This window comes from Pieris brassicae, chromosome 6, assembly GCF_905147105.1.
Source record: "Pieris brassicae chromosome 6, ilPieBrab1.1, whole genome shotgun sequence".
Taxonomy (NCBI): Eukaryota; Metazoa; Arthropoda; class Insecta; order Lepidoptera; family Pieridae; genus Pieris; species Pieris brassicae.
The window spans coordinates 12,017,030-12,044,389 of NC_059670.1; the positions used below are offsets into that span (position 1 = coordinate 12,017,030).

Sequence of the window (27,360 nt, forward strand, 5' to 3'; positions counted from 1 at the left end):
TGAGGCTAAGATAGAGGGTTGTTACTGATTTACTTAAAGTCCCAACTTTTATAAAGACTCAACTTTTAATATGAGTTATTCATTTAGAGGACTAACCTATGGTATTGAGATAAATAAAGTTACCTTTTCTAAAACATCATGGTCTTCTCTACAATACAGGGCGCCTCCTTCTCGCAACGCGAACTCGTCACCTGAAGTCAAATGCTTATATGTTACAAAGAGTTCATTTTTATCGCGTAGTAACAAACAAAATAACATGAAATAATGCTGGCGGCTCGCGTGCCTAGATTGGCGCGTGCACAACCAGTATCAATGTTGCTAGGCTAAATTAATTATGAAATTACATAAGCTGCTTCATTTTATATGAATGAATGAATACAAACCAGGTATTAGTTGTCTTGCGCAGGCGCAGCATCTAAAGCAGTCGATGTGGTAGATTTTCGTTTTCGCTCGCATTACAAAGTCGTTTTTACTAAAGGAAGCGCCGCATTTGTCGCATTTTGTACCAAATAACCTGAAAAAGAAATTTTATATAAATGTTTTAATTTTTTGAGGGTTGTACAATTACGACTGCCGTTTATAGTGTGATGCAGCGCATATCTTTCAACGTTTAAACTCGAATAGTCGCATTCTGTTGTCACGTGTGTCCACTTATAGCGACTGATGGTGCAGGGGATTGAGGTTGGGGCAAAAGGTGTCCCACCAATGAGGTAACCTTTAAAATATACACTAAACGATCCGCCCTATAAATGTACTAGAAAGGCTGTTCGTAATAAATTAATAAATTAGCACGATTGAAATCAGAACTATTTATATAATGTAGCAATTATTTATTAATCAAAACCACAACTTACCGTCAAACATATAGATCTACAGTTATTTACAAAACCTTATTTAGAAACTATATACAACAGTTTGAAACGTAACCATTGGCGTACCTACTTAACGTGATTATCTCGTATACATAGTACATTAAGTTAGTTACATAAGCTAAATACTAGTATTTTGCATATAAATCCGGGATAATTGTTACATATTTATACAACCTAAGGTATTATTATTATTTTTAATTTAAACATATCTCAAAAATTTAATATTATTCTCTTAATTTCTAGCTTAGTCTGGTACAAGCAATAACATAATTATATATCCCTTAAACTTTTGTTTAAATCCCTAAAATGCATTAACGATTAAAAAGTGAAACTAGTATACCTAATACAAACAACCGTACAGTCTACACTTATAGCGAATGCTTTTAGCGAGATTGGAGGGTGTGCCGGTCAATAACCCCCGGGGGTTTTCAAAATGTACTTATGGATTTTCAGGTTACATCCCTTTCTAGGGAACTCCATTTAAGGGTAAATGGCGAATGGTTTTTTAAGACGAGACAAATTGTCGAGTCGAGATCCGTGTATACTAACATGGATTTCTCAAAACGCGCTTTAATATCATAACCGCCCGAGATTCGTACGACTAAATAAACTCATTTTCTTAAATAATAGTACTACTAAACCTAATTTTACACAACTACATTTGCAAGAGAGAAGCCTAGTTTAAAAGATAGAGGAATTCCTATCATTTATTACATACTAATGAAGTAGTTGTAGTTCGCAAAATACAAAATACTATCCGTATCACCTCGACGTCCATCGTTCCACAACTGAGCGTTTTTTAAAGCAGTTTTTGCCACGCACCATCACTATGTGGAACCAGCTGCCCACTGAAGTATTTCCGAACCAATTCGACTTAGGGTCCTTCAAGAAAAGAGCGTACCAATTCTCGAAAGGCCGGCAACGCACTTGCGAGCCTTCTGGCAATGTGTCCATGGGCGACGGTATCGCTTAACATCAGATGAGCCTCTTGCCCGTTTGCCTCCTATTACATAAAAAAGGTATCTTCGTATTAAGCTCCAGGTGTTCCAAGGACAGTATTAGGATCTTACAGGGATAGAAAGTAAACTTTGTGTACGTGTACTTTAGTGGATCATTAACTTTTATTCAAACTCGATCAACGCTTTATCCTGTATCTATTTAAATAATAATTACGAGTGGAGCTAAAGTATGGAAGTAGATGCAGCAGTAGATAGTGAAGTATCTGCAAGTTTTTTATTGTCTCCCGTAAGTTAAGGGCTAGAAGCCAGTGCCTGGAAGAGATCGCTCGAAAGCGATAAGGCCGCCAGTTGCCCTCCTTTTCATTTAATTATGTTCACTTTTTATATTGCAATGTAACGAAGTATTAATAAATAAATAATAAAATAACATAAATAATAAATAAGCCTCTGTTGGCACTGACAGCTGTAGACTTTTCATTTAATACTTTTATACTTACAATGTATTTGTATGTATATGCTATTAGGTACCTAAAGTTTAACTAGATTTTATGAATTTAACCCAATTGAATATATAAATGTAGATATTAGCAAGAGAAATGACGTTATTTTCGGTAAATGTAAGGCTATCTAATTACGTAGAGCAAATACATCTGTTGAGGCACTACAGCTGCCGGACCACACACATTTACATCGTGAGGGAGAAATATTATTATTAACACAATTGTAATATATTTTTATTATCCGAAAAGTAATTGTTAGCATTTTTCTATTAGAATTTTAAACATGAACGCGTGCAGATCCACATGCTAAAACGAAAAGAAAAGTAATTAAAGTATTATCACCACTAAATTACTCGTCGAAGTCTAATATTTATTTTGTATTTTAAATATTAACGTTTAAATATTTAAAAATCAAATGTCAAGGATAACAACAGTACACCAATGCGGCTAAAATGTACCACTATTTATTTTAGTGCAGAAACGTGGGCCAAACGTCAAAAATTTCCCGCCTTAGCGCGGGCGGGCGCCATTAGCACGTGTCAAAATATTATTTATCTGTGCCCGGCTGACGGTAACGGGACACGGCTGGAGAGTATCAGGTTTCGCTAATTGAACATCATTTTAGGGTTAGATTTTAGATTAAATCGAGAATTTCACTAATTTAAGACGATATTACTAACACAGAGGCAGAAAAAACTTAGATGCTTGTTTTACAATTGTAATGCCCTCCTTAAAAATAGCTTGTTAGGTAGCACAAGTCTTAATACGAGATGTAGATTTATCTATTCCTACATGAGGACTGGTACTCATTTAAAACATAGGTACTAATTACTATTGGGATTGGGAATTGGAATTTAGAGACGCAAAAAAGTGATCAAACATCGTCATCTGTCAAAATTCTATGATCGTTAGTCTGTGGCAAAATACTGCACTGTAAATTTTTAAGCATAGGTGTGCAAATGAAACTCACACGGAAAATCGTAAAAAAATGACATTGTTTAAAAATGATATAGTTTAGTTGTACACGGATTAATAACTTAAAATATGCTGTAATTTTTGTAAAAAGATATTGTCCTACCGATTATCTCAAATATTTTTGGAGGAAATCCTAAAGTACATTAAAAAATTACCTCAATGCCCACTTCAATATATATCGAGAATATATATCTTTTGGTCCTGTTAACAAATAATTTACATGTTTTTTGCCATCAAAATGGCTGCCGAGTTATATTATTATCAATAAGAGATACATAAATTAAATTTCAACGGACTTTTGCAAGCAAGTTTCCATGTAGGCTGCCTTGCTGAATTGAATCATTTATTTTAAATTAAAAGTATATTAAACTCCTTGTTTCAAAAACACGAAGTTCAATAATCGAAAATGTAATAAAAGTGATTTTTATTAAAATATTAACACCGAAATTTCTAATTTGGGTTCGCGATGCTGTTTATAATATTCTTTCTCACGAATCACTCACTCTACTGAATGTAATAACGACTTTCATTAAATATGTGGCAACAATTGATTAAAGTGTGGGCCAGACATGTTCTACCAAAACTGGAAAAGTGAGGGGCAGCCTCAACACTCTTTAAGTTAAACCACTGGCACTGGAAAGTCTCCTGTAAAAATATTAATTTTGTATTTTATATCGGCTATCAGGTGTATGATTTAATCAATCGATACAAGTACAGATAATTTCATTATAAATTTATTTATTGTGTTGATAAAGTTTATAAAGACTATACTTTGTGTGAACAAAAATATTTTGGTGAAAAATATTTTTATGTAAGTACCAAACCTACGAAATTGCATTATCTCCGGTGACTTCCTATTTAATCGCAGAGACATCTACGAGTGCAAGATTGAAACACGGAACCTGAGGCTAAAGCTTTTCCCTTTTTTTTAAAGTAACGATTATTATAATACACCGGATTGATAATTAATTGATACGTCCTTCCTCTCACCGGATTTATTAAAATACTTATGTTTCCGATGTTTACACAGCCAGACATACGATACCCCAGCAAATGTAAACATCGCGGGTTGTATTTCCTTACGGAAGGGTTAATTTTAACAGGTACAAAATAGTTTACCGGTCTGTCAAAGCAGTATTAGGCACGTAAAAAGTCTCTCTATGCATATAAGGTAATTATTATTGTGTGTTACCATATAAGTACTTTTGATTAATACAAATAAATGCACCATTGATGATTGAACTAGTAGGATTAAAACATATGCAGATTACCAGAATTCGCAAAACCTGTTATAATCGTTAAAAAAACTCTGACGCATTTAAGATTTCTTGTTTAAATTTAAATAAATTTTATTAAGTTTTAATAATATGTACCTATCTATTGTAGTATAATAAATAAATAATTTAAACCGTGGCGCAGATAAATAGACATGTGAATGAATGTATGAACGTCGAAAACCGTGAGAATTACGTCTAAAATAAACGTTGAATAAAAACAAATAGTACATTACAAAAAGGAATCGGACGGCTTTTCCGATAACGCACAAACATATAGACATATCGAGTTCCAGCCGCCCGCCGCGCTGTCAAACTGACGTTTGTTTTAACGCCAAAATACATAGACTCAGTTTGTTTTTCTCGGCGCATAGAGCAAAGACAATTCCGATATACAGCCGTATTAATACCATCGATAGTTTAGCGAATGTGGTCTCTGTTACTAGAGAAATAAAGGCGTTCAATTCGAGTGCAGACTAAGCTGTTTGCTAATGTGTAATTCTATATTTTAGCCGCGAGATAGAAGGGTGGAAATGTAAACACAAGTTATTTTAGATGATGCGACTTTGTTTAAAAATTGGCGCCAACGTTGACGTGAGGTTATGATTTTTTCGTGTTTTATTGTAAACTATGATCTGAAATTGGAATTGTTGAGTTTATAATTGGATCGTTATTGTTTACACGTCTGTCAGCTGAGGGGTTAACGACTTTTCAACGGTTTTGTGTTAATAAAAATTGTCAATGAATGCAAATATAACCGTACAACATGATTCATATTTTGAAGTGCCACTTGAAAATAGCAAATACGTATTGAGTACTTTATAACAGGTACTTATGAATATAAAAGTTATTCGATAAATACTCATTACAACACAGTACAATTTTTTTTTAATATTCAAGAAGAATACTTGTTGGTTGGTGTAAACTAGGTACAGTATGATATTAAAATAAAAAGCCGTGGACGAGAATTTCTTGTCCGTTCTTCTCGTACATTCGACACCCTTAATTTGAAAAGTAAATCTCTTCAATGAAATGATAAATGGTTGTCACAAAAAGGCAGATAATACATAAGGCATTAACTGTTTAATGGAAATTATGAGACATTCGCAGGCGAGTGCTAATTAAGCCTAAACAGCTGATCATACGCACGCCTAACCGGAACACGCTTGATATTGAATCATTGTTTATTAGTTATTCACGGATTTGGTTTTATTTATAGACATTAAACTGTGGTTCAGTGAGTCACAAAGGTTGTTTACTCCATTTAGCCCTGGGGACGATTCTAACTAATAATTGGTTTGGCTCAGAAGACTGAATAATGTAGATCACCTAGTTTTATACCGTACCTAGTACTGTTTATTGGTGGTGGGTGGCTTTTCTGACCGAAAGATTTTTTTCGTAAATTACATAGATACATGTTATTAACACAGGTTGTAACATTCTTAAGATAGGAACAGTAAATATAACCTTTATCTAATAATAATAGAAAATTTCAACATTTCGACTCGGAAATAATATGCAAAATGATTTTTTTATAGAACTAAGGAAACGGGCAGGATATTCACCTGATTAAGTGCTACTACGCCCATGGACACTCAATACTAGGGGGCTCGTGAGTGTGTTGCCAGCCTTTTATGAATAGGTACGCTCGTTTTATAAAGGACCCTAATTGGTTCGGAAATACCTACAGCTGGTTCCATATAGTGGTGGTGCGTCCGATGATAAAACTCAGCAACGGGTTTTAATCTGAACAACTTCTCTGAACACTATCCGTGTTTAATGCTGTAGAAGATGCAGAGTGACCCCACATTTCATTTTTAGTATAATTAGTTTTAATATAAACTTAGAGGCTTACCTAGTGTAGTCTCGTTTGCAATACGTCTTCCCATCCCTAACGAAGCAGGTACAGGACTCGTCCAGGAACTGTCTGCACTCCTGACATTTGAGACAGGCAGCGTGCCACTCCAAGTCCGGAGCCACCCTCAGGATGTACTGGTCGTGGATCTGACCGCCACACCCCACGCATAGTGATAGCCGGAGTTTTTCTGTAAACACATCCACACATTATAATGTATTAAAATATTCGAACTAGCGAACTATGAAATCGTCTTGCCTGAGAGATACGACCTCCAATTGTTTATAGTAAGAGTATACTCCTCCCTCAAAGGCCGGCAACGCATCTACCTACTAAAAATAGGTGTCCATAGGCTGCGATTACTGGCATTTTTATTATTTTTATTTTTAGGCTCCTGTAGGATAGTTTGCCCCCAGATTCCAGAGATTATGTTGAGAAGAGTTTTGTTTTTAAATTTTGGTCCTTATTAAATGGTTTGGTAACTGTAACAGGTTCATCTGATGTTAAGTGCTACGCCCATGAATACTCTCAACGCCAGAGGGCACTGAAGTGAGTTGCCGGCCTTTTAAGAATTGCTACAGTCTCTGTTATTGAAATTAATTACTGAGGAGCTAAAGTAAGCTGCACTAAAGTCGGATATCCATAACCTTCGTCTGGGGATCTTAGATTCACTCCAACGGGTCCATTTTCTCTTTCCATTTTAGGCAGCGGCATTTAAAGGTTACGCTGGTAGTGAGCCCACTTTTGTAAGAAAAATGCTACGATAAATCTGAAGGCTTAGGCTACATAATGTTTGTGATCTTTTAATTACGTAAATAAAACCTAGATACACCAATTATTAATAGGTATACCTACTTAGAGCAGATAGAATTACATTAAGGTACATTGTGATTGGCTATAAATCATGTTATACGGTTAAAAATGAACTTTAATACCCTGGTATTCACGACAGACAAAATAGAAGAAATATGAATAAATTATAATTGTCAGAAATCGATACAGACGGGGCGTGGTCGAGCCCCGCCCAATCGTAACTGGGAACCTATGTCTGTCGCCATTGTTGCTTACTCTTTTACACTTTTTTATGGGATTTGAGTGTAAACATAAAACTCCAAGTCATGGACCCGGGTTTATTATTACCCATTTATCGTAATGTCTATAGTAGGTGAAAAGAATTGAACGAGGAACGTTATGAGGCGTATATAGGTACCTATAATACTAACTGATGGATACTTTCACTCCTGCTGCTGCATCATGCAGCTCATAGGTAGAACCTCTTAGAATTAGAACCTTAATTGATAAGACGTAGGACGTCTTAATAAATAAAACGCACCTGATGTCAAATCAAAATAAGTAAGTAAGTAACTTAAACTTATTTAACTTATCAGTAAAAAATTATGGTAAGAAAATAATTAGTAATTCTAAATTTACATTAACTGCGACTTCTCAAATTCAGTGTTTAGATCGAGAAGAACTGTCAATTAACTCTCGTTCACTCTTTTGAATCGTCAAGCTTTTTTTAAAAACTGTTTGTAACCCTTAATTACATCATGCTCCTCATTCCAAAAGAGTAAATAAGATAACCAAAAGTTTAACCTCAATCAGCAAGGCAATTTGAAATAGAATCTAGCACATTACGGGAACAACACGCAAACACACCAAAATCATGTTTTTTCAATATTTTTATCGAAATCAAGATATCATCTTCGAGGTATTAAAGTTATTCTTAACAAAATTTGTAATTAAGTTCCGTAATTAAGTTCCGTAAATACATAAAATAAAATAAAAAAACCCGAAAACTGTTAATTAAAGAGCGTATCTTGATCGCGTTATGCATTGTTAAACTAAGTGTAATAAATTCAAAAAGTCAGGAGATGAGTACAATCACCGATTTATCAGCAGCATCTTTTCATTATCGGTTTAAATCGCATTTCGTTCAGGAAAGTTTATCTATTATTCATTATGGTTTAATTTAAATGATATATTACAAAATAGAGGCGATTATTGTCGCACAACAAGGCAACAGGTACTGTTAAATCCATTATTAGAACTATTTATTTAATGTGTGAATTCAGTTAGATACTAAGTATATTATAATTGCAAAAGTATATGTATCCTACTATATTATAATATGTATTCGTATCGCACTGTGCGATCACAGTAGCTATATTGTAATCTATGTATTTAAAATAATATATTTTTTCGACATTATCGTATTATTTATTTTTTGTGAATAAATTAACAAATATTTCGCACACAAAATTTCAAAGAAATGAATTATAAAATTACTCAATTGTTTAATTTTCATGTATAATTTAAGATGCATTATAATTTTACAGCCGCTAATTGAGGTTTAACGTAATGACAGGAACACTTGTTTTCGTTGATTTAATGAGTGTATAACCGTTTTTAATTTGAAATAAAAACCATTTCCCACTAATGCCACTTTTCCTGTTATAAAAAATACGTAATCTTTCAAGTTATAGACATGAGCTGATTGAACTCTTTCGTCTCTTTCTGTTTAATTGTGTTTAGGCTTGATGAACAGAAATAGAACAATGAGAACAATTCGACGTTTTTTTATGAACGTTTATTTTTTAACGTTGTGCCTATTCGACATCAACAATTGAATAGTTTGAGTAATAAATCAGAGAAACCATAGACAATAGATATGTGATGATGATCATGACCCATGATCTAGGTATATCTTTTTAATTTTTTACTTTCTATTTTTAATGTATCATCTTTTTAATTTAGTTTGCTTTTTTTTGTTCCTGTTTAGTTTTGTCTTAATAACTGTGTATATGTATTTTTGCACTACTTGCCTATCTTATGTAATTTAATACATTTTTTTTACTCACTGTGGTTGCCTGGAAGAGATCGCTCGAAAGCGATAAGGCCGCCAGTTGTCCTCCTTTTGATTTAATTTTGTTCAATTTTTTTTATATTGTAGTGTAACGAAGTGTTAATAAATAATTATATTTCACTTCCAATGAAATTCTGACCACAGATTTAACTTAATTTTAGGTTTATTCAATGTAACCTTGCGAAGATACTTAAAACACAATTTAAATATAATATTTATTTCGACGGGATTCGAATCTGATTATTTGAACAATACAAACGATACGACATCTATTTCGACAAGAATAAATGATTATTTTTAATAAGCCGCGAGATTAAATAAACAAATAAAAGTCGGAATCATTAAAAAAGTCGTAAAGCGTTGGTACGTAAGCCGTTAATTAGGTATTAACGGAGCCATAAATAAAAATTAACGACAATTAACTATTTGGCTCTATAAATGTCTCGGTAGCTTTGTAATTATTTATGACTTTTTTATTGATATTAAAATGGCAAAGCACTGTCAATCTGAGTTTATTAACTTTTGTAAATAAATGTAACGAACATTAACCTATACCAGGTTTATTACATAGAACATCCACTTTCATATAAAAATTAAAGCTGAATTATGCGTAAGAAACGTCTTGATTTACTGCGCTGTCGCAATGAGCCAAAGGAATCAATAAAATCTTAAAGGGCAGTCATCGCAGCACATGGACACCCATTTTAGTGGGTGTATTGCCGGCCCTTGAGAGAGGTACACTTTTTCTTTAAACAATTGGAGGTGGTATCTCCTAGGGAAGATCCCCACTGGGAGTCGATATCATAGTTCGCGAAAGAAAGTGTCTGCGGACCGTGGAAGACTTCCAGCTATCAAGGTATAGATTAAGAACCAATAATTAGCAAGTTTGACTTCTATTTTTATAAAGGGTGTTCAATAATACTGCAATGGCTAGATGACGTTTTGTCAAGTTTCTTTTCTAAAGGAGCATGTCGTATGACATATGTCTATAGTATAATTTAGCTATTTGACACAATGTTGACAGGACGGGGACACATTTTGGCCAACCGAGTGGGTGTGGGGCATTAACTGTATTCACGAAGTTTACCAGGCCCGAACTATATAACGTCACTCGATTTTAATCTAACAGGAGCTATCGAAAGACATAATTACTCGAGATACGTGTGAATATTAACTGAAATTTCGCAAAAACAATAAACTATTTACTTGTCATATGTCACATCCGGTTTGATCCGGTCCGGAGGTGTAAATGAACAAACATTATCACTTAACACGACACTACCGAATAAGTAAGGTGACAATTAAGATGTTGTTTAAACCCTTTTTGGGCAAAATACCATTTTTCCAAATTAACCTCAAGAAGTGTGAGAAAGTAGGGTTTTTTTTACACCTAGGTAATGTAGTAAATTAACAATTTTCTAATTCCTATATATCTAGTGGACAACAGGTTCGAAGCTCGGATGGGGCCTAAAATTATCATACATCATTACACTACCACTGTAAAAGTAACACACCTATCAAGAGTAGCTTAAAGTTAGGAAGTTAGCGGTGATCTCAGAGCGGCACCCTCGTGCCTCAGATGAGTTCATAAATCTGTGGGTGACGTGCCTGCTGCGACACTCCCCTTTTAATATATTAACGATACCTTCTTGTGTAATACACATCATTAATTTATGTTACCTTTGCTTTGACTGAAATAGTAGAAATCTAAAGTTTTAAACCTCGTTTCATCGTAACCAGCGTAAAAAGGAACGGATTTAAATCTCCATTTACCTGTGTGCGTGAACACACACAAGGGTGCCTTAAAAATGCGTGCGTTAGAATTTATTGTGTCAATAATGAGCGGACCAGACACTTGTTTAGGGTTATCACTTATATTATAATCAAAATAAAAGCCCTTTGAAAAGTTACGCACTACATATTTATAAATATCTTATTCGTATTTTGGGTCATATTGCTAAATTCTGTATAGCATACAATTAAATGATTTAAATTGAAAATACCTCCAAATATTTGCGAAATATATTCGTATTTTTTTAGATAAAACCAGAAAAATATTATGCAAAATTGTGTGGAATATACGTCAATTTAATGAGCTTATTATGCACTTCCATAATATTAAGATAAAAAAGCATCCTTTGTTCAAATTAATGTGTTATTTGTATGCAAAATGATTTTTATCTAAGCATATTAGCATCCGTGTAGATTCTTATTTAACATTTGTACAGGTGTGCCTCAAATAAATGTACGTTATGCATTTCGATTTTTGTACCTAATACATACACTATTCTATAAAATTTAAATGTGCTATGCAAAGTACTTGATTTATTATTTTCAGTCACGTCCACATTCATCGAAAATGGTTCCTATGGTTCTCTGCTATTTCGTGACTAGAAATAACCAGTGGACCCACCTCGGATGGATCCTACGTGGCTGCGTAAGAGAGGCCGGCGCCCCTCTCGCATTCTGCCGGGGCACCAAAACTTAAGTCTACAAGATCTGGATAACATACATTATTTGTTTTTACTGGTGCGTTTTAAAAGAGCCAATTAAAATAGGCGTATTGTCAATAGGTATGAATAAAGCCGTTAAATAAAGCGACAACCCTATCCCCAATAATCAGTATGGGAGGCGGCGAGCGCAAAGTGGCAACACAAAGATGCCGCGTCGTGTCGCGTCTTATCGTACGATTATCCGTTGTATTCACTATTTTACTCGCTACAGAGCTCGAAGGTAGCTATTTTCGTCACATTTTTTATAACACGAATAGCTGACGATGAAGGTGAATAAGGCCTAATTAATAAACCAAAGGTCAAGTTAATGAGACAATCAGCAGATTGGCAAGACAGGAAAGTGAGGTTTGTTTTAAATATAAACAGTTGATTTGGGAATAATGTAATTATTAAAGAAATATTTGCAAATAAATGGATCAGCACGATAGTGTCAAGAATGAAACAATCAATAGCTATTTGGGGCTTATAGTGTATATATATTATTGTTCAGTTAAAACAGAAATGAGTAATTGAACTAAACTGAGCTAAAGTACAATGCGCAGATGCGGAGAATCTGATCGTGGTTGGTAACACAGAAGGCAAAGGATCACGTGGCCGCTCACAACGGCGTCGCCAACCAAGTGAAACATTCATCGTCCTCAAAACCATACACTGGTATAAGAGAGGCGCTGGACCAAAATCGATGGAAACAGATTGTCTGCCAGAGATGTTTCCTTCCTGACCACCACGCTCAGACATGAAAGAGAGAGAATATAGGGAAAATTATTTATTCGTAGCGGAAATACATAAACAGGCTCAACTTCAACTAAATATATCTTAATTATTTTAAAGCAAACAAAAAAAATTATTACATTAATATATTTTGATAATTACCTAATTAGAATATTAATTTGACTAAAATAAATCTAGTTTTAACAGACAACGGATTAAAAAAAGACATTTGTCTATAATCAAGGTCATTTTAAATGTCAAATTTTGGAATTAAAATAGCCTTTAGCTACTCACAATTATTATAAAATTAAGAGGTTAAGCGACTATTGTGCCGTTTTGGCTACATATATTATGTACACGCGTATGTTTATAGATACAAACTGTTTCTAACACACACTATAAACATACCTTTTAATATAATATTCTTTAATTTTTTCTACGCATAAACGAATATAAACATCAATCATATTGTTTCAATTTGAATAGTTAATCTTCCGAATCGATTTTGAAAGAATACATATTATAGTTACTGCTCGTGTACGTTTTTTTTAACTCAGCAGTTCCTATATAAAGGTATTATAAGAAAGTAGTACAATAAGCAATAATAGATCGTGGACACGTATTTAACACATCACAACGTCTCAATACCAATTTGAAAAATAAAGTTTTAAAAATATAAGACAACCTCAAAATGTAATGACTGTACAAACATATTAAACTAAATTGACACTGCGCTTTAAGCTCAAAATCGCGTGCACGTACACGTTTTTTTCCAAAAGGATTGTATGGAAAGCCAGTGGAGGTTTCGAGCCACTTTGAATCTTATAATTGGACTTGTTGGTTTGTCTGTATGTTTGTAAAGGACGGTCGGAAATTAGCGAGTCCTACCGCGGTAAGTCAAAGAGCTCTGAAGGTAATAGTTAAGATAAATATTAAACTTAAATATGGTTTGGGAATTTTTTGTTTGTACTCACGTCTGGTTGTTCCACGAGTTTATTACGGGTTGGCAGAATTAAGAGCGATTTGCATAGAAAATATTTAATGTTTGTTATTAATAGTGTTATTAAAAAATTAAGCTCGGCCAACTTTCTCAGCCTCGATCAAAAACCATTTATCAATAATTTTAATTCTAAATTATCATAAATACATATATGAATACGAAAACAAGTTTAATTATTAAGTAAAAATATAGTCGTAGTAGGTTCTCAAAGGAAATGGTACATTGGGTAGTCACCGCCAAAGAACCCGTCTTGCTTACTTAAGCACCGGCAGAGCTTTTTAAGCGTTCAAGTGGGAAGCTTTTTTGTCACAGCATCTAGTATTTTTATTTCTATGTTTACTAACCTTCAGAAAAAAGTTATATAACTGTACTATTATCTGACTAGGATGGACTAGGACTGTATCATTGTCTTAAACTTTTACAAAGACATTATAAATCAATTAAGATACATTTGCTATGAATAATTTATTCATTTAATATCAATACATATTATATACTTTTAATACACAAATGTCTTTTAATATAAGTAAATAACAATATACCGCGAAAGCGATATTCTAATCAATATTGTTCACGCAGTAATTTCGGGTTCTAAGACCATATGATGGCTCATTGACCCGAAAACAAAAAACAAAATTAGGTGACACTTCCGCCTACACCGCTGGGACTTCAATGCGACCGAACCAGATCCTCATTAACAAAAAACCAGTCAAGTACGTGCCGACCGAAGGTATTTTGAGATCATATGAAATGCCTAAGTCAAAACAGACTTTAAATAAAATGTTTTTTGTCTAAAGCATAACTTTTTTATATATCGTATACTTATACGAATATAATAAACGGAAATGATAAACTTTAAGTGATTGTTCATTTATAATCATTAGTTAAGTAGTAAAATGTCCAATAATTTTTAGTCGTTATCGCCATAAAAATCTATTATAGGCGTCACCATTTCGCGATGTTTACTATTAAATAATAATTTGCATAAATACAACTGGCCAACCTACGTAATTCATTAGAAATAAGTGTGAATGTTATAAATTATATTAGGTAAGAAAAATGTCATTTATATTCTGTGGCTGATTGATCTCAATACTGATTATCATTTCAATCATGCGCAGGCGACGTTAAAGCATGAAGATGGTGGCCGATATGGGATATAGACGTCAGACGAATCTCATGCTGGGGTTGTTCGGCTATTAATATAGCGATTATAGCTTTTAAAGCTCTTTAATACATATATAGTAATTCTTTACTATACAATCCATCATACTACATGATATTGTTGAAGTTTTACATCGGATACATTATTTGAGGCATATTTTGCGTAGATTGTTGAGAAGTAAAATAGGCTTATTTCTCGAAAATAACAAAATTTCTACAATATAATACAATATAACCTATAAAAAACTTCACTTGGATCATGAATCGTTCCTGAGCTATAGTAAACAATTCCCAAACATAATAACACTATATTTAAGTATATCACAATAACACAAAACTAGAGAAAAGGGATATAAATGGGTTGTCTTACTGCTAAAAGCAGATTCGTCCAGGTCATAATGTACTCTCAAATAATAATAACTCACAAAAACCTATAACATATTTTATAGTCTTTTTAGGTCTGGGCCTATTTTCAAGGCCATGCCCGTGATCAGTCTCTTATGCCTGACACACGTCGACGTTTTGGGTTTCAGAAAAGCCGGTTACTTCCATAGGGGGATCGAATCTACGACCTCAGGGATGAGAGTCGCACGCTTTAGGTAGCACTGCTCTGTAAATCAATATAAGTCTAAAAAATCTAATAAATCGCTTCATAGCGATAAAGCCACCCGTGGTCTAATAACTTGTTTGTTTTTGTAAATAAATAAACTTAGCTGTTCTCCACAGGAATGCTATATTTGATGTATGAATCCCCTGTAATCGCTGCTTTAATAGCTATACAGTCCAGTAGCGAGTAGAACAGTTATAATTCATATAGATAACATAATGACTGGTAACTTTTGATTCTCACGGCTTGACTCATGGCTTAAAGCTTATAGATCAGACATTCTGCACCTAAAATTACTTTCCGTACAAAGGTGAAAATATTTCAACAACGCAATAACTTGCCAGTTGTCTTTTAATTAACATTCTTGGAATGTCTTTGTATTAACAACAGTTTAGATAATGTATATAGGTATAGTAAAAAGAATGTCAAAGTCTGTCAATGTCTTTTCATGATTTTTTTAATAAAGTCAAATTTAATACCCATGGACACCTGCGGGCGAACGGTTGCGTTTCCGACCTATTATATGTTACATTTCATTTAAGGTAAAGTAAATCTAATACTCATATTGATAATAAAATAACTATATCGAAGAATTAATTCTGTCACAGACATAATATTCAATAACAAAAAAAAATCACGATTTTGCCAATACCGATATAAGCTCGATAATTACACGTTAAACCCTCGTTTTAAATAAGAATAGCATAAAATAAAAATATTTGAAGGACCTTAAGAACATTGTACGTCGGATTATTGGAGCTAAGCACGGCTTTACGTTAGGCTGGTGACACACTTAACGTTGACGACTTGCTAAATATGTAATCGATTCCGGTATCGAAATGTCACAAGTTTTTGCAGTAGCTAACATTTACAAACAGTTATATATACATACATATTTATTAAGGAAAAAGGATTTAAATCGTTATTCACACTGGACGTACAAACAAAATTAAAATATAAAACACAAATGTCAAAGATTTACATTTACATTTAACACACAAATATAGAGTATTTGCTATATTCTTAAGCCACATACATAGTAATCATAATAATAAAAAATGGATGAAAAAAAATATATATTAAAATACTTTTTTCTTCAACTATCACATTTCAAGGGAAAGAAATAAAACCGTTAAGATCCAAGTATTACCCATTGTGTACAAAGCTTTATAAGGTAAAAAATATCGAACCTGCTACCGTAGAGTTTTTATGACGAGGATAGTAAAAGGTTAGCGGGGATTATAAAAAGCCTTCTGTTCGGTCGACTTATTTTTTAATAAGATGTAGGTAACACCGTCTAAAATTACTGTAATTTGAATACACAATCTTTTATAAAGAGAGAGAGAGAGTAAATTGAGACAAGCTCAATCTTCATACTTAGTACATAAAGTAGGTTTTATATATTATATAAAGAGTGTTTACGTTATAGAAGTTATATATAATTTGATTGCTTAGGTGAAAGTTGCTGAGTAAGTTTCTTAAAAACGCGGCAACATTTTTAGGTCTAGGCCTCAGATTTCTGTATTTGTTTCATGATCGTTTGTCAATATAATGTCGATGAAAGTCACACTCTGAAGGCCATCATTATACTATGCTTAATCAACAGATCTATATCTACACTTACAAGGTTAGAATATTTGAAATATAGAAAACAAATATCCTAATCTGCAAATAGCCAAAGCCAGTTTTATAAATGAAAAAATACTTTCATTGCTGACATGTCACTTGTCAACTTCCGAAAAAAACAAAGGCGTCATTTGATTATAAATCATTGAGTATAGACAATTCAATATGGTCACTGACCTACGGCAGGCCATAGAGAAAGAGAAAAAAAGAACATCTTTCACACCGGATATTAAGGGGCTGGCGACAAAATTCTGGCGCCCGTATTTTTTCAACAAATAAAATGTGACCAAAAGTGAAAGGATACGTTTTAAAAAAAACAAGTTATTTCAAATGTCAAGGATTTCTTTAGTTCATTTAAACAAAAACGAGGTTAGGGATCTCATTTACAGGGATTAGGCTCAAATATATTAATTTGGGATTTGCCTTATTAAAATGCTATATGTTTTATAACTTTGCCTTTAATTCTTCGTAAACAGAAATAACCTAACTGTACGGTTGCTAAACGACAATCTTTACTAAATTTTGAAAATAATGGATATGGATATTAATGACTAAGAAATCTCATTATTTGTTTACTAAAGAAAATGTAAATACTCTAATCGAATAGTAAACTTTCACAACAGGTATGCGATAGGCGCCACGCTTATCGAAATCCTTTGTTGTCATAGAAAAATATTTTGCCGATACGTCATTCTGTTTTGCGAAAAAAAAACATTTGTCTTTCAAAACAAAAGCATGAAGATGTCAGCTTAATTTGACAGCTGTCGATGATGCGATGGGCGTGTTGTGGCAAATTGTGATTGAATAGATTTGTAAAATATTTAAGTTTAGACATTTAACAACCTATTTTTAATATACTTTTTTGAGTTTGTAAAAAATGTGTTGCAAATAAAACGTGGTAGAAGGTTATAGCAATTGGAAGATCTTATTGTTTAATTAAAATTTAACCATAACATTAATGAATTGATATCAATCTTAAGTGTCTGTAAATAAAATGAAATCGCTACAATAACTGAGAGTTTATTAGTAATATACAAATAAACATCTTAATAAAATCATAAAAACAATGTTAATTAAATAATTATACTAAATGATATCAGTGCATAAAGAGATAAAAATCTGAAACGCAATATAATAACGTTGAATCTAAACAAAACCCACGGATTAGGCGAACGGGTTCAAATAATCTCGACTTATCAACTGTCCACCATAAAGGACCTATAACGTCCACAGATTATAAAAAAAGACAAAAGAAATGTCAAGAAAAAATCCCGCGTTATCTGGGACCGGCGCCAGTGGCGGGCGGGTTCTTGCTTTTTTCTTCTTTTTTTTTCAAGCGAAAATCCAGGCCTTAGCGACGTAATTGACAGAATTTACGCATCCGATAAGGAGGTTTTATATTATAACTGGTTGTCTTTACGCGTTTTTTGTTACATCGTTTTTAATGTTCTATGGAGATTGCGTATTTATTTACATATTAAATACTTTAAATTTATATTTTTCCTGTTTAAGTCTAGTTCTAAAATTGTTTCTGGTTTCTAAATATTCAATATCAGTACTAATGGGTACTCTTTGCCTGTCTCTTTTGCTTATAAAATTGTAATTTTAATGCTAATGCTCCATAAATAAGAACTCGTATGCTATTAATAATGGTTGATTGCTTAGAATAGCGCTTTCTAGGTCTAGAAAGTGGAAACAAAATTCCAGTATTAAAGTAATTTTCATCAAACATATCTATATGTATGTCCATAAATTACATTACTTCAGCAATCATTTCACAAGATTTTTAAATTGCTCAAGTATATAAATTGACCATGAGAGCTTGCTTATGAAACTAAATAAGTAGATCCAGCTTTGCAATAAAATATTGAATTAAAGTCACTATTTACTTATAAGTGCTCATAATGGAGATTACAAAACGTTATTCAACCAATAGTTGAGATCATTCTTCAACTCTGCAAAAGTTTTACAATATTTTGCCTTAACTTTAAATGTTAAAGTTTCAAACAACGTTTGTGAAACTGTAAGTGATTTCTATAAGAATGTGAAATAAATCAAAATTGGTTTAGGTGTAGGTTAATCACGATGACAGGATGTAGCCACAGCTACCATACTGCCACTGGTGAACGTCAAAACGATTCTGATCGTCGTATAAGTCCTCAAGTATGCGTGAATGAGTATGTGAATGTGTGTGTGCATATTATATAAGCGTGCGCTGTGTCTGTGATAGTTTTTAGAAGCATAGCCAAAAAGTACTCTACCGTGAAAATATGTCTTTATATTATAATATTCCCTCATAGCAACTGTTTTTATCTATCATTTAATTCGAAATCCTTCAACATAGCATAAAACAAAAGTAAGAACAATTCACTTTCTAAATTGAATTTGGGTTCATATAAAAATTGGATCAAGTACCGGCATGGACAGACATGGCCGTCCCATTTTATATATAGATCAAGATAAGCCAAGTAACACCTACACGGCGCATCAAAGTCGGTGCCGTCAGGCCCTTTACACACATGACGATTTAAACGCCACGTTTTTAAACTGTCTGTCAATCCAACTAGACACCGAAATTTTTATTTTCGATACTTAATTAAATAGATAAAAACTTAACAAATCCACACACCTACCTACCTAATAAAGACTTTGAACGCTGATTATAACTACGCAAAGACACAAAGCGCATATATATAAGTTTATATATATATAAATCAATTGGTGTTCGTTTGCCTTGCTTTTATTCGAAAATACCTGTACCGATATGGCTAAGAAAGATGTTGACAAATTTGTAAAGTGAAGGAAAATACTAAAAACGACAAAAAACTGTGTTTAGCAGGGAAATATTTGATGTATTTTAAATAATAATTTGTCACATGGTTTTGTTTTTTTTATAATGCCTTCAGAAACTTGTTCCATATCTGTAGTATGTGGTCTTTGCTCTGTTTTAAAAAATAATATTAAGTTTTGTCACAAATATATTTAGGTGATACAAAGTTCACCGGGTCGTCTAGTTAGTAATATTTCATTGAGAATAAAACTCGAAAATTTATTTTTAATTTTATTCTTATTTTTGACATGCAATGCGATCCAACTGGTATTTTAACGGTGGATATTTAAAAAGCAGCGTTTTTAAGCTTGGTTATATGTTGTCCTAAGTAAAGGCTATCCTTTGGTCAGTCCTATCGGGCCATCTCATTAGAACTTCCGTGTCCTAAAGGCGCCATGGCCTAATTAGCTGGAAAAATTGATGGTTATGCCGCATTTTTAAGTTTATTAAAAAGGAGTTTTACGATTTGAGGATGTGGCGAATTTTAACCATAAAATAAGGATTTACTTGCCGTTTAATGAAATATCATGTATTACTTAATGGTTAGGTCACGCTGTAATAATAACTTTTACAGATATCTATTTTTAAGCCTAGATAGCCTCTTTAGTTCCATTTAGGTCAAATACCTATATTTTCACTATTTCGCTCAGTTTTTTATACAATGTGCTTCGTACATTCATACAATTTCGTTATTACGGGTTAAAAAATTTTTTTTTATTCTTGTGTGTAATTTATATATATATATATTTGATTTGTATGTGTGTTAAAGTTTTTTATATCATATTTTCTGGTGTGTTTTAAGCATTCATGTTGTTAAGGAACTTAGAATAAATAAAACCATAGTATTGTCTTTTGTTGCGTGGTCGCATGGTCACCGTGACCACGCACGCTGAAAAGCACGCGAAACGTCGGGAAAAAAATTAAAATTTAGAATTATGTAAATAATTATAAGTTTTTAATAATAATACATATCTTTAATCCGTTCAAAAAGTGTTTTCTTAATAAATAAAACCATATATAACCAAACAATAGAAATTTACATAACTATTAAATTAAAATTTTAATTATATTATAATTTTAATTAGTAACGTCGTATTTAAAGTAAAAAATAACGTTGGTAGTACGAGTTTAGTATTTACAATTTGTATGAATGACTATAATTTATGTCAAGACTCTTTATGCGTATAATATTTTATATTATTTGATAAGACTTCGTCACAGTTGGTGAAAATCATAATACCGAAAACTGAGTTGCAAACTTACGTCTTATTACAAAAAATTCGTTGAAAAACGAATAGTTTATCATCTAATTAGACAATATATATTTTTATTACCTAAACTAAACAAAATCTTTGTCACTGAGAAATAAATAAATCAGTGGCGGTACAATGTTTTTAGTTCTGGGCCTCAGATTTCTGTATCTATTTGATTATCATTTGTCAATCTAAAAGGCCACGCCGTCGACTTTTTGGCTCAAGGCGGTTTACTCCCGATGTTTCCTTCACCGTTCGAGCGAATGTTAACTGCGCACATAGACAGAAAGTCCATTAGTGCACAGCCGGGATCGAGCCTACGACCTCGGGAATGAGAGACGCTATGAAGCCACTTTTTTATTTTATTTTTTTATGAAGGAGGTAAAAATGCACAACTGCAGGCCCGCGAGCGCATGCAGTCGCTATCGCGGGGACTGTGGGGATGGTTAACTCTTATCCCTCTGCTAATCAGAGGGGAGAAACCCGACCCACTAAAATTTCCTCCTGAGCCCTCCATATCGCCTGCCGAAAAAATACTAGAACGTATTGCTACATTCTAAACCTACACAATCTCCTTTCTATAGTTCGATGCCCACTGCATACAATAGAAATTTGACCGTGCCCTCCATGTACGGTTTAAGCGCTTGCCCGGTACCGTACAACCCTACCAAAGGCCGAGAACAAATTTAAAACTTGCACTCGAACCGGGAATCGAACCCGGTACCCCTCACCACAGCAGTCACATACAAAGACCGCTAGGCTATGAGGCCCTTATGGGCCAACACTGCTCAACCGAGATGAAATATGCCTATCATAAAAGCAATTATATCATTGACATGTAAGTCTTATTTACATGAGTAGGTATCACACACAATATTTTTGACGGCATTTATTTACTATATTTTTTTAAATACAAATTATAAGACAATCGCGAGGATTTGGGTTAGATTAATAATTTAATTTATAATGAAAATGAAATTAAAGGTTGGCCGATTTCCTTACGACAATTCCCAAGACAGCATTTGAACCCGCAACATCAGCATTAGAGTTGCATGCTTAACCACAAAGCTAACATTTATTTAGATAATAAATTAAGTGTTTGACGCATATCGACGCGTGCGCACATCCTGATTGATAGTGCCGCTCCATTACTGGGGGTTGCTAATGCAGACATATGTACATAGATACCTTATCTAACACAAATAACCAGTAGTTAACGCAAACATTAGTACCATATGTTACTTTTATTTTACACTCATGAAGAACAAATACTTGTTGCGGACACTTGCCAAAGTGGAGTCCAACCCCCCGTTGGGTGGCTCTGAGATAATAATAATAATTAAGCCTCATTTATTTCTTGAAACATTCATCCTTCTTTACACAATAAACACACACACACAATTTAATACAGAAATAATTCTTATAGGCATCCTATAACTGGCTGCATCTCACTTTATCATCAGCATTTTTCTCCCAATCTTTTCCACTAACTTCTTTAAACTAGTCAGCCCACCGTGCAAGAGAGCTCTCTTTCCTTGGTGACCCTTTCTGGTCTTAGATAGATAGGTGAAACTTAGTTAGAAAAATATTAAATAAATAATTGTAAAATAAAAGACAATTATAAATTACTATCACTACTCGCAAACAAACAAAAAAAAATCATCTGTCGTATCTATCAGTAGGTATGCTATAAAATACTGCACACATTTTCATGTGGCTTTCACCAATAGATAGAAGAATCCAGGAAGGTTTAGGTATATCATTTTTCACGGTCACGGATCGATGCTAATGCGAAAATCTATGACTACTTGTGTATGAATGACAACGTTTAAATAAGGTTGTATTCTACAAAAGTTTATTCTAGGCCAGTTTTTGTTAGAAATTTTAACGTTATTTCGAAACGGCTTTGGAATAGTTTAGTATGTAGGTGCGAGCTACCGACTTCGCACCACAATAAAACCTGTGAGGTGGTCCCAAAGAATTTTAACAGATGTAGGCGGCAAGGGTTGTTTTTTTATCTTGATTCCTGTCTTGCAGATCCTTTATTCTAAGGTAGCTATACTGTATGATCCTTCTGCGACAGTTTAACTATTAAGTATAAGAAGGTAGGTTAGTATGTGATGGTTTTTATAGGACAAGGCAATATATAATATTGCCAAAAAAGCAGGATGTTGGAGGGCCTGCTGTTAAGAGAACCACTGCCAGAAGGCTCTCTTTGCCCGTATTTAAAAAATGATTATGCTCTATCTTGAAGGAAATTGGTACGGAAGACTTTAGTAGGCAGCCGGAAGCCTTAAACAACTAGATTTTAGATCTTAGACAAGCCGGTTGTCTCTTCATGTTTCTTACCTATAGGTATCGTATAGTTTACGTGTGTTATAAGATTATTTTAAGTAACAATTTAAAAAAAACCGTCCCAGGAAAAAAGCATACGTGCCTAAACAGTGGAGCGGCGGTACCTATGATCGATCTTCTAATTTACACCTTTGTAACTTACTACCTCTACTCATGCCTCTTAATTTAATACTGTGTGTTTCCTCTAATAAAATCAGGGACAAGGAACGAAACATGAACCAGAAAATTATTGTTTATTTTTTGTATTAATTAAAAAAAACTTATTTATTAATTCACCAATGTAAAGGATAAATAGAAAATTAAGAAAGCAATAAACTCATTCATTAGGGAAGCTTGAAGTATTAAATAGTGTACCTAGTCGTGTCCAAATAAAATTTCCTTTTGTTTAATATTATCCTGATCACTGTTTACCAACATAATATGTTTGAGTTGCTTTGTGTTGTTCCATTAGTTTTGTTTTAATGACTATATGTCTTATGTATTTTTGCACTTCTTGCTTTTATACCTAGTTTAACTGTTTTTTCTCACAGTGGTAGCCTAGAAGAAATTGCTCGAAAGCGATAAAGCCGCCCGAAAGGGCTCTTTTCATGTAATTATGTCAATTGTATTATATTTCTGTATGCAACGTCAAATAAATAAATGACAAAACTATTCAAGGCTTATAGTAATAATATATGTACATAATATATTGATAATACCTACTATAAGTCTATAAAATCCTTTTTTAACTTCAGAAATCGCGTCCTAAAATTTCCCGGGTTTATTTCTTTAATATGGATTTGCATTTCATTAACTCCATTATTAAAGGTACAAATTTAGAAGTTAAGAGAATTCTACAAGTTCATATATTTAGCCAACCTTGATAAACGTTGTCTTGTTTGGATATAGGGAATTAGAAGGATTCTAATAGGTTAATCATAGACAAGAAACACTAGAGTTAGATAGTTTCGCACACAGGGCATGCCAATGCACAAAAACCAGTTGCAAATGAAATAGGTAAAATCTAAAAATACCGGGCGCTGTTTGCGCTGTCACTTAGCGGTGAATAATAAAACGTAAAGTACTCTGCCTGTATTGTTGTGTTAGCGTAGGGCTGCGCAGGCGTCAACGCATTTTGAAATTTCAAACTACGTTGTAGATCCTTATTTGAGAAGCACCAGCCATGATTTTGTTTAGTTTCTTACACCAGTGCTAAGAAGATTAATTTCGCATCTAACTTCACATTACAATTGAAAAAGATGTTCTTAATTGACTGAAGCAGTTTTTACAAATGTTATATTAGCTTGCGTCTGGACTCAAAATATCTAGTCATAAATCCCGTTTATTTCTAATCTTAACAAAGTAGAATGTATTCAATTTAGATTTGTTATATACATTGTTTTTCTTGCTATCCTAACTTCCTTCATTGCGTACCATTGATCAGAACCTCTTCACCAGCTTTTTGCAAATTCTCCTTCTTCCCCTTGGTCCTTTTCAGAGTCAAAATATATAGGAACAGATAATGTTATAGTTGTGATAAAAAGACATGGAGTAAACCCCTATATTTCTTGCTAAATAACAATATTATTGTTGAATATGGCCACTGTAGACTCTTTACGATTCATTTTGTGCAATTTGCAACTTTACGCAATGTTTCTCAACATAAGCAAAGGAGGAAAGTATAGAAACTGTTTTTAATAAGCCATTTGTTTTAACATCTTTTCCGTATCTTGCTTTGTTAATATTTCTTGCAGCAGTTAAACCCAAAACCAACAAAGTAATATCATCCATTACATTATTTTGAAAAGATTTGAATTATTTTTATAATCATTTAAAGAAGCGGCTTAATATAGTTATTATGATTATTTTCAAATATTTCCAATACACAAACAACAAAAAGGGACAAAAAGAAATGATTTTAAGTAAATGCCTGAACTATGCTAAAACATAACGCAGACAACGTCCTAACATTTTTAAAATATAAAGATACCATTTAAAACACTACTACTTCTTTTACACGAAGAGAAAATATATTTGCAAAAGAGAACCTTTATTAGAGTCAGGAAATGCTGTTACCATTATCCCTACTCAAGCAAGGATTATGTGGGACTCAAAAATATTGCATAAGAGAACCTAGCTCATTCTCGAGGAGTATAAAATCCAACACGCACAAGTTAATAAAACTGACGTGATTGTCAAACTAGCATTTTGGAACCTTTCAAATTGTTTATAACTTCTGGATCTCAGTGAAAGAGTTTGTAAAGTAATACAGGTAAGGGACCCTTCTCCCAATGCGTTTATGCTAAACATTACAGCATTCCTATGTAATAATTAAACTCAACAAATAATAGATAAAAAGCACCTGCCAATAACAAGAACGCGCTTGTAAAATATTTGTTAAAGATAACAACGTATCTTATTGAATATTTGATCGATAATACTTTGGATAATTATCTATCAGCTGCTAAGGACAAAATTGCATTTCATTTAGGTATAACGTTACTAATTTATATTGTGTCTAGACTCAACCCAACTTCCCTTCTATGTTTTTCTTAATAGCTAATGTAGGTACCTTTTAGGGTGGGCTAAGTTTAGTGTAAATAACGAAGAATACTTTTTATATCTGTTTTAATTTTCTATTATTAAATTTTAATTATTATTATGAAGGTAAGAAGTAAAAGTAGTATATTTGTGTGTTGAAAATTCATATCTACTTATAATTAATAAACACATTTTTATAGAAAAATATAACCTTTTTCCTATAAATTTAAATAGATAGATATATTATAATAAAATCAGAGAGAGAGAGTTTTGAATTTAATAAGAAGCTAATAGAAATAGTGGGAGAACAAGGCAGATAGATAAATATTTATTTATTAATAGACTGCGTCTGAAAAAATCATCTCGATAGCAACTGTAGATTGTGTTAAACTGCAAAGCTTGTTGTCTATGAGAAACACTTCATTCAGTCGTACGAGATTTCCTTACAAAAAAATCATAGACAAATAAATCTCGTAACCCCAAAACGCGGGGTCGCATTAGCAGAAATAATGTTTCGGTCGAATTGACCCCCGTTTATAAATCAATCAACCCCCTAACATTATATTTATTGTTTAAACTTGGCAAGATTTAATGGTTCTCGGATTTTTGATTGGCGTGTTGTTTTCTTAAGAAATTTTATAAGAAACAAAATAATTGTTGTCGGTAATTTTTGTATCATATACAAATTGATATATCTAAAATAATATAAACGGAATTAAAAATGTTATACAAAATAAACGTAAAAGCACATAACAATATCATAAAAAGGCTTATTCTTAACATCATCAGTCCTACCATCTTTAACAAAAGCTTCCATTTGTCTCCTTCTCTACAACTGTGTTAACGCTGTGATAGAAAGAGACAGTGTAATAAGATTTAAATTTTCAGAATTTAACAAATTAGAAAAATGAGTGCTGTATTTCACAGAAGTTCTTTTTTTAATTTCGTATTCCATATACGTTATACACTTATACGTATATGTTATACACATATACATATATATTTAAAGGTTACAGTACCTTTATAATCGACGTACTTTTCCCTTGTTTCAAAACAGGTTTTTCGCATAGTAATTTATTAATTCAAAAAGCAGGTGTTGGTGCCTATACATTATTTTTAACAAATACATATTTTATGCTATTAAAAGCAAGAAGGCGACAAATAAGACAATTATATGTTACATTTTAAATATAAATGAATGTACTACATACCTAGGTTTAAATATAAAAAGTAGTTTTTTAGATCAAGGCCCTTGACTATTGCTAATACCTACTAATTAAAAATATTGTATTTCACTAATAATCCCTCAAATGCCAAAGCAGTACACGGAGGCCCAATCCAATCACCGATAATAATCTAAATTTTCTCAATAAAATATCTCAGCTGCGAGATTTTAATCAAAATTAGCAGATCTCATTCTGATAAATTGGCATTTGATTTTACACAACTGTGTTATGCGGGTTATTTGCGGTTGTAATAT

The 27,360-nt window shown here is 32.9% G+C and overlaps 1 protein-coding gene across 2 annotated transcripts in view; it reads right to left on the reverse strand.

The window, feature by feature from the left end:
* Positions 1–27,360, reverse strand: part of LOC123711434 (insulin gene enhancer protein ISL-1) — a 33,626-nt gene that overhangs the window by 5,382 nt on the left and 884 nt on the right. For both annotated transcript variants that reach the window (XM_045664018.1, XM_045664017.1), the window contains exons 2-4: positions 6,436–6,625; positions 384–514; positions 124–191 (exon numbers count right to left, since the gene is read on the reverse strand). In XM_045664018.1, the coding sequence (XP_045519974.1) occupies positions 124–191; positions 384–514; positions 6,436–6,625 (389 nt within the window). The remainder of the gene's footprint in view (positions 1–123; positions 192–383; positions 515–6,435; positions 6,626–27,360) is intronic.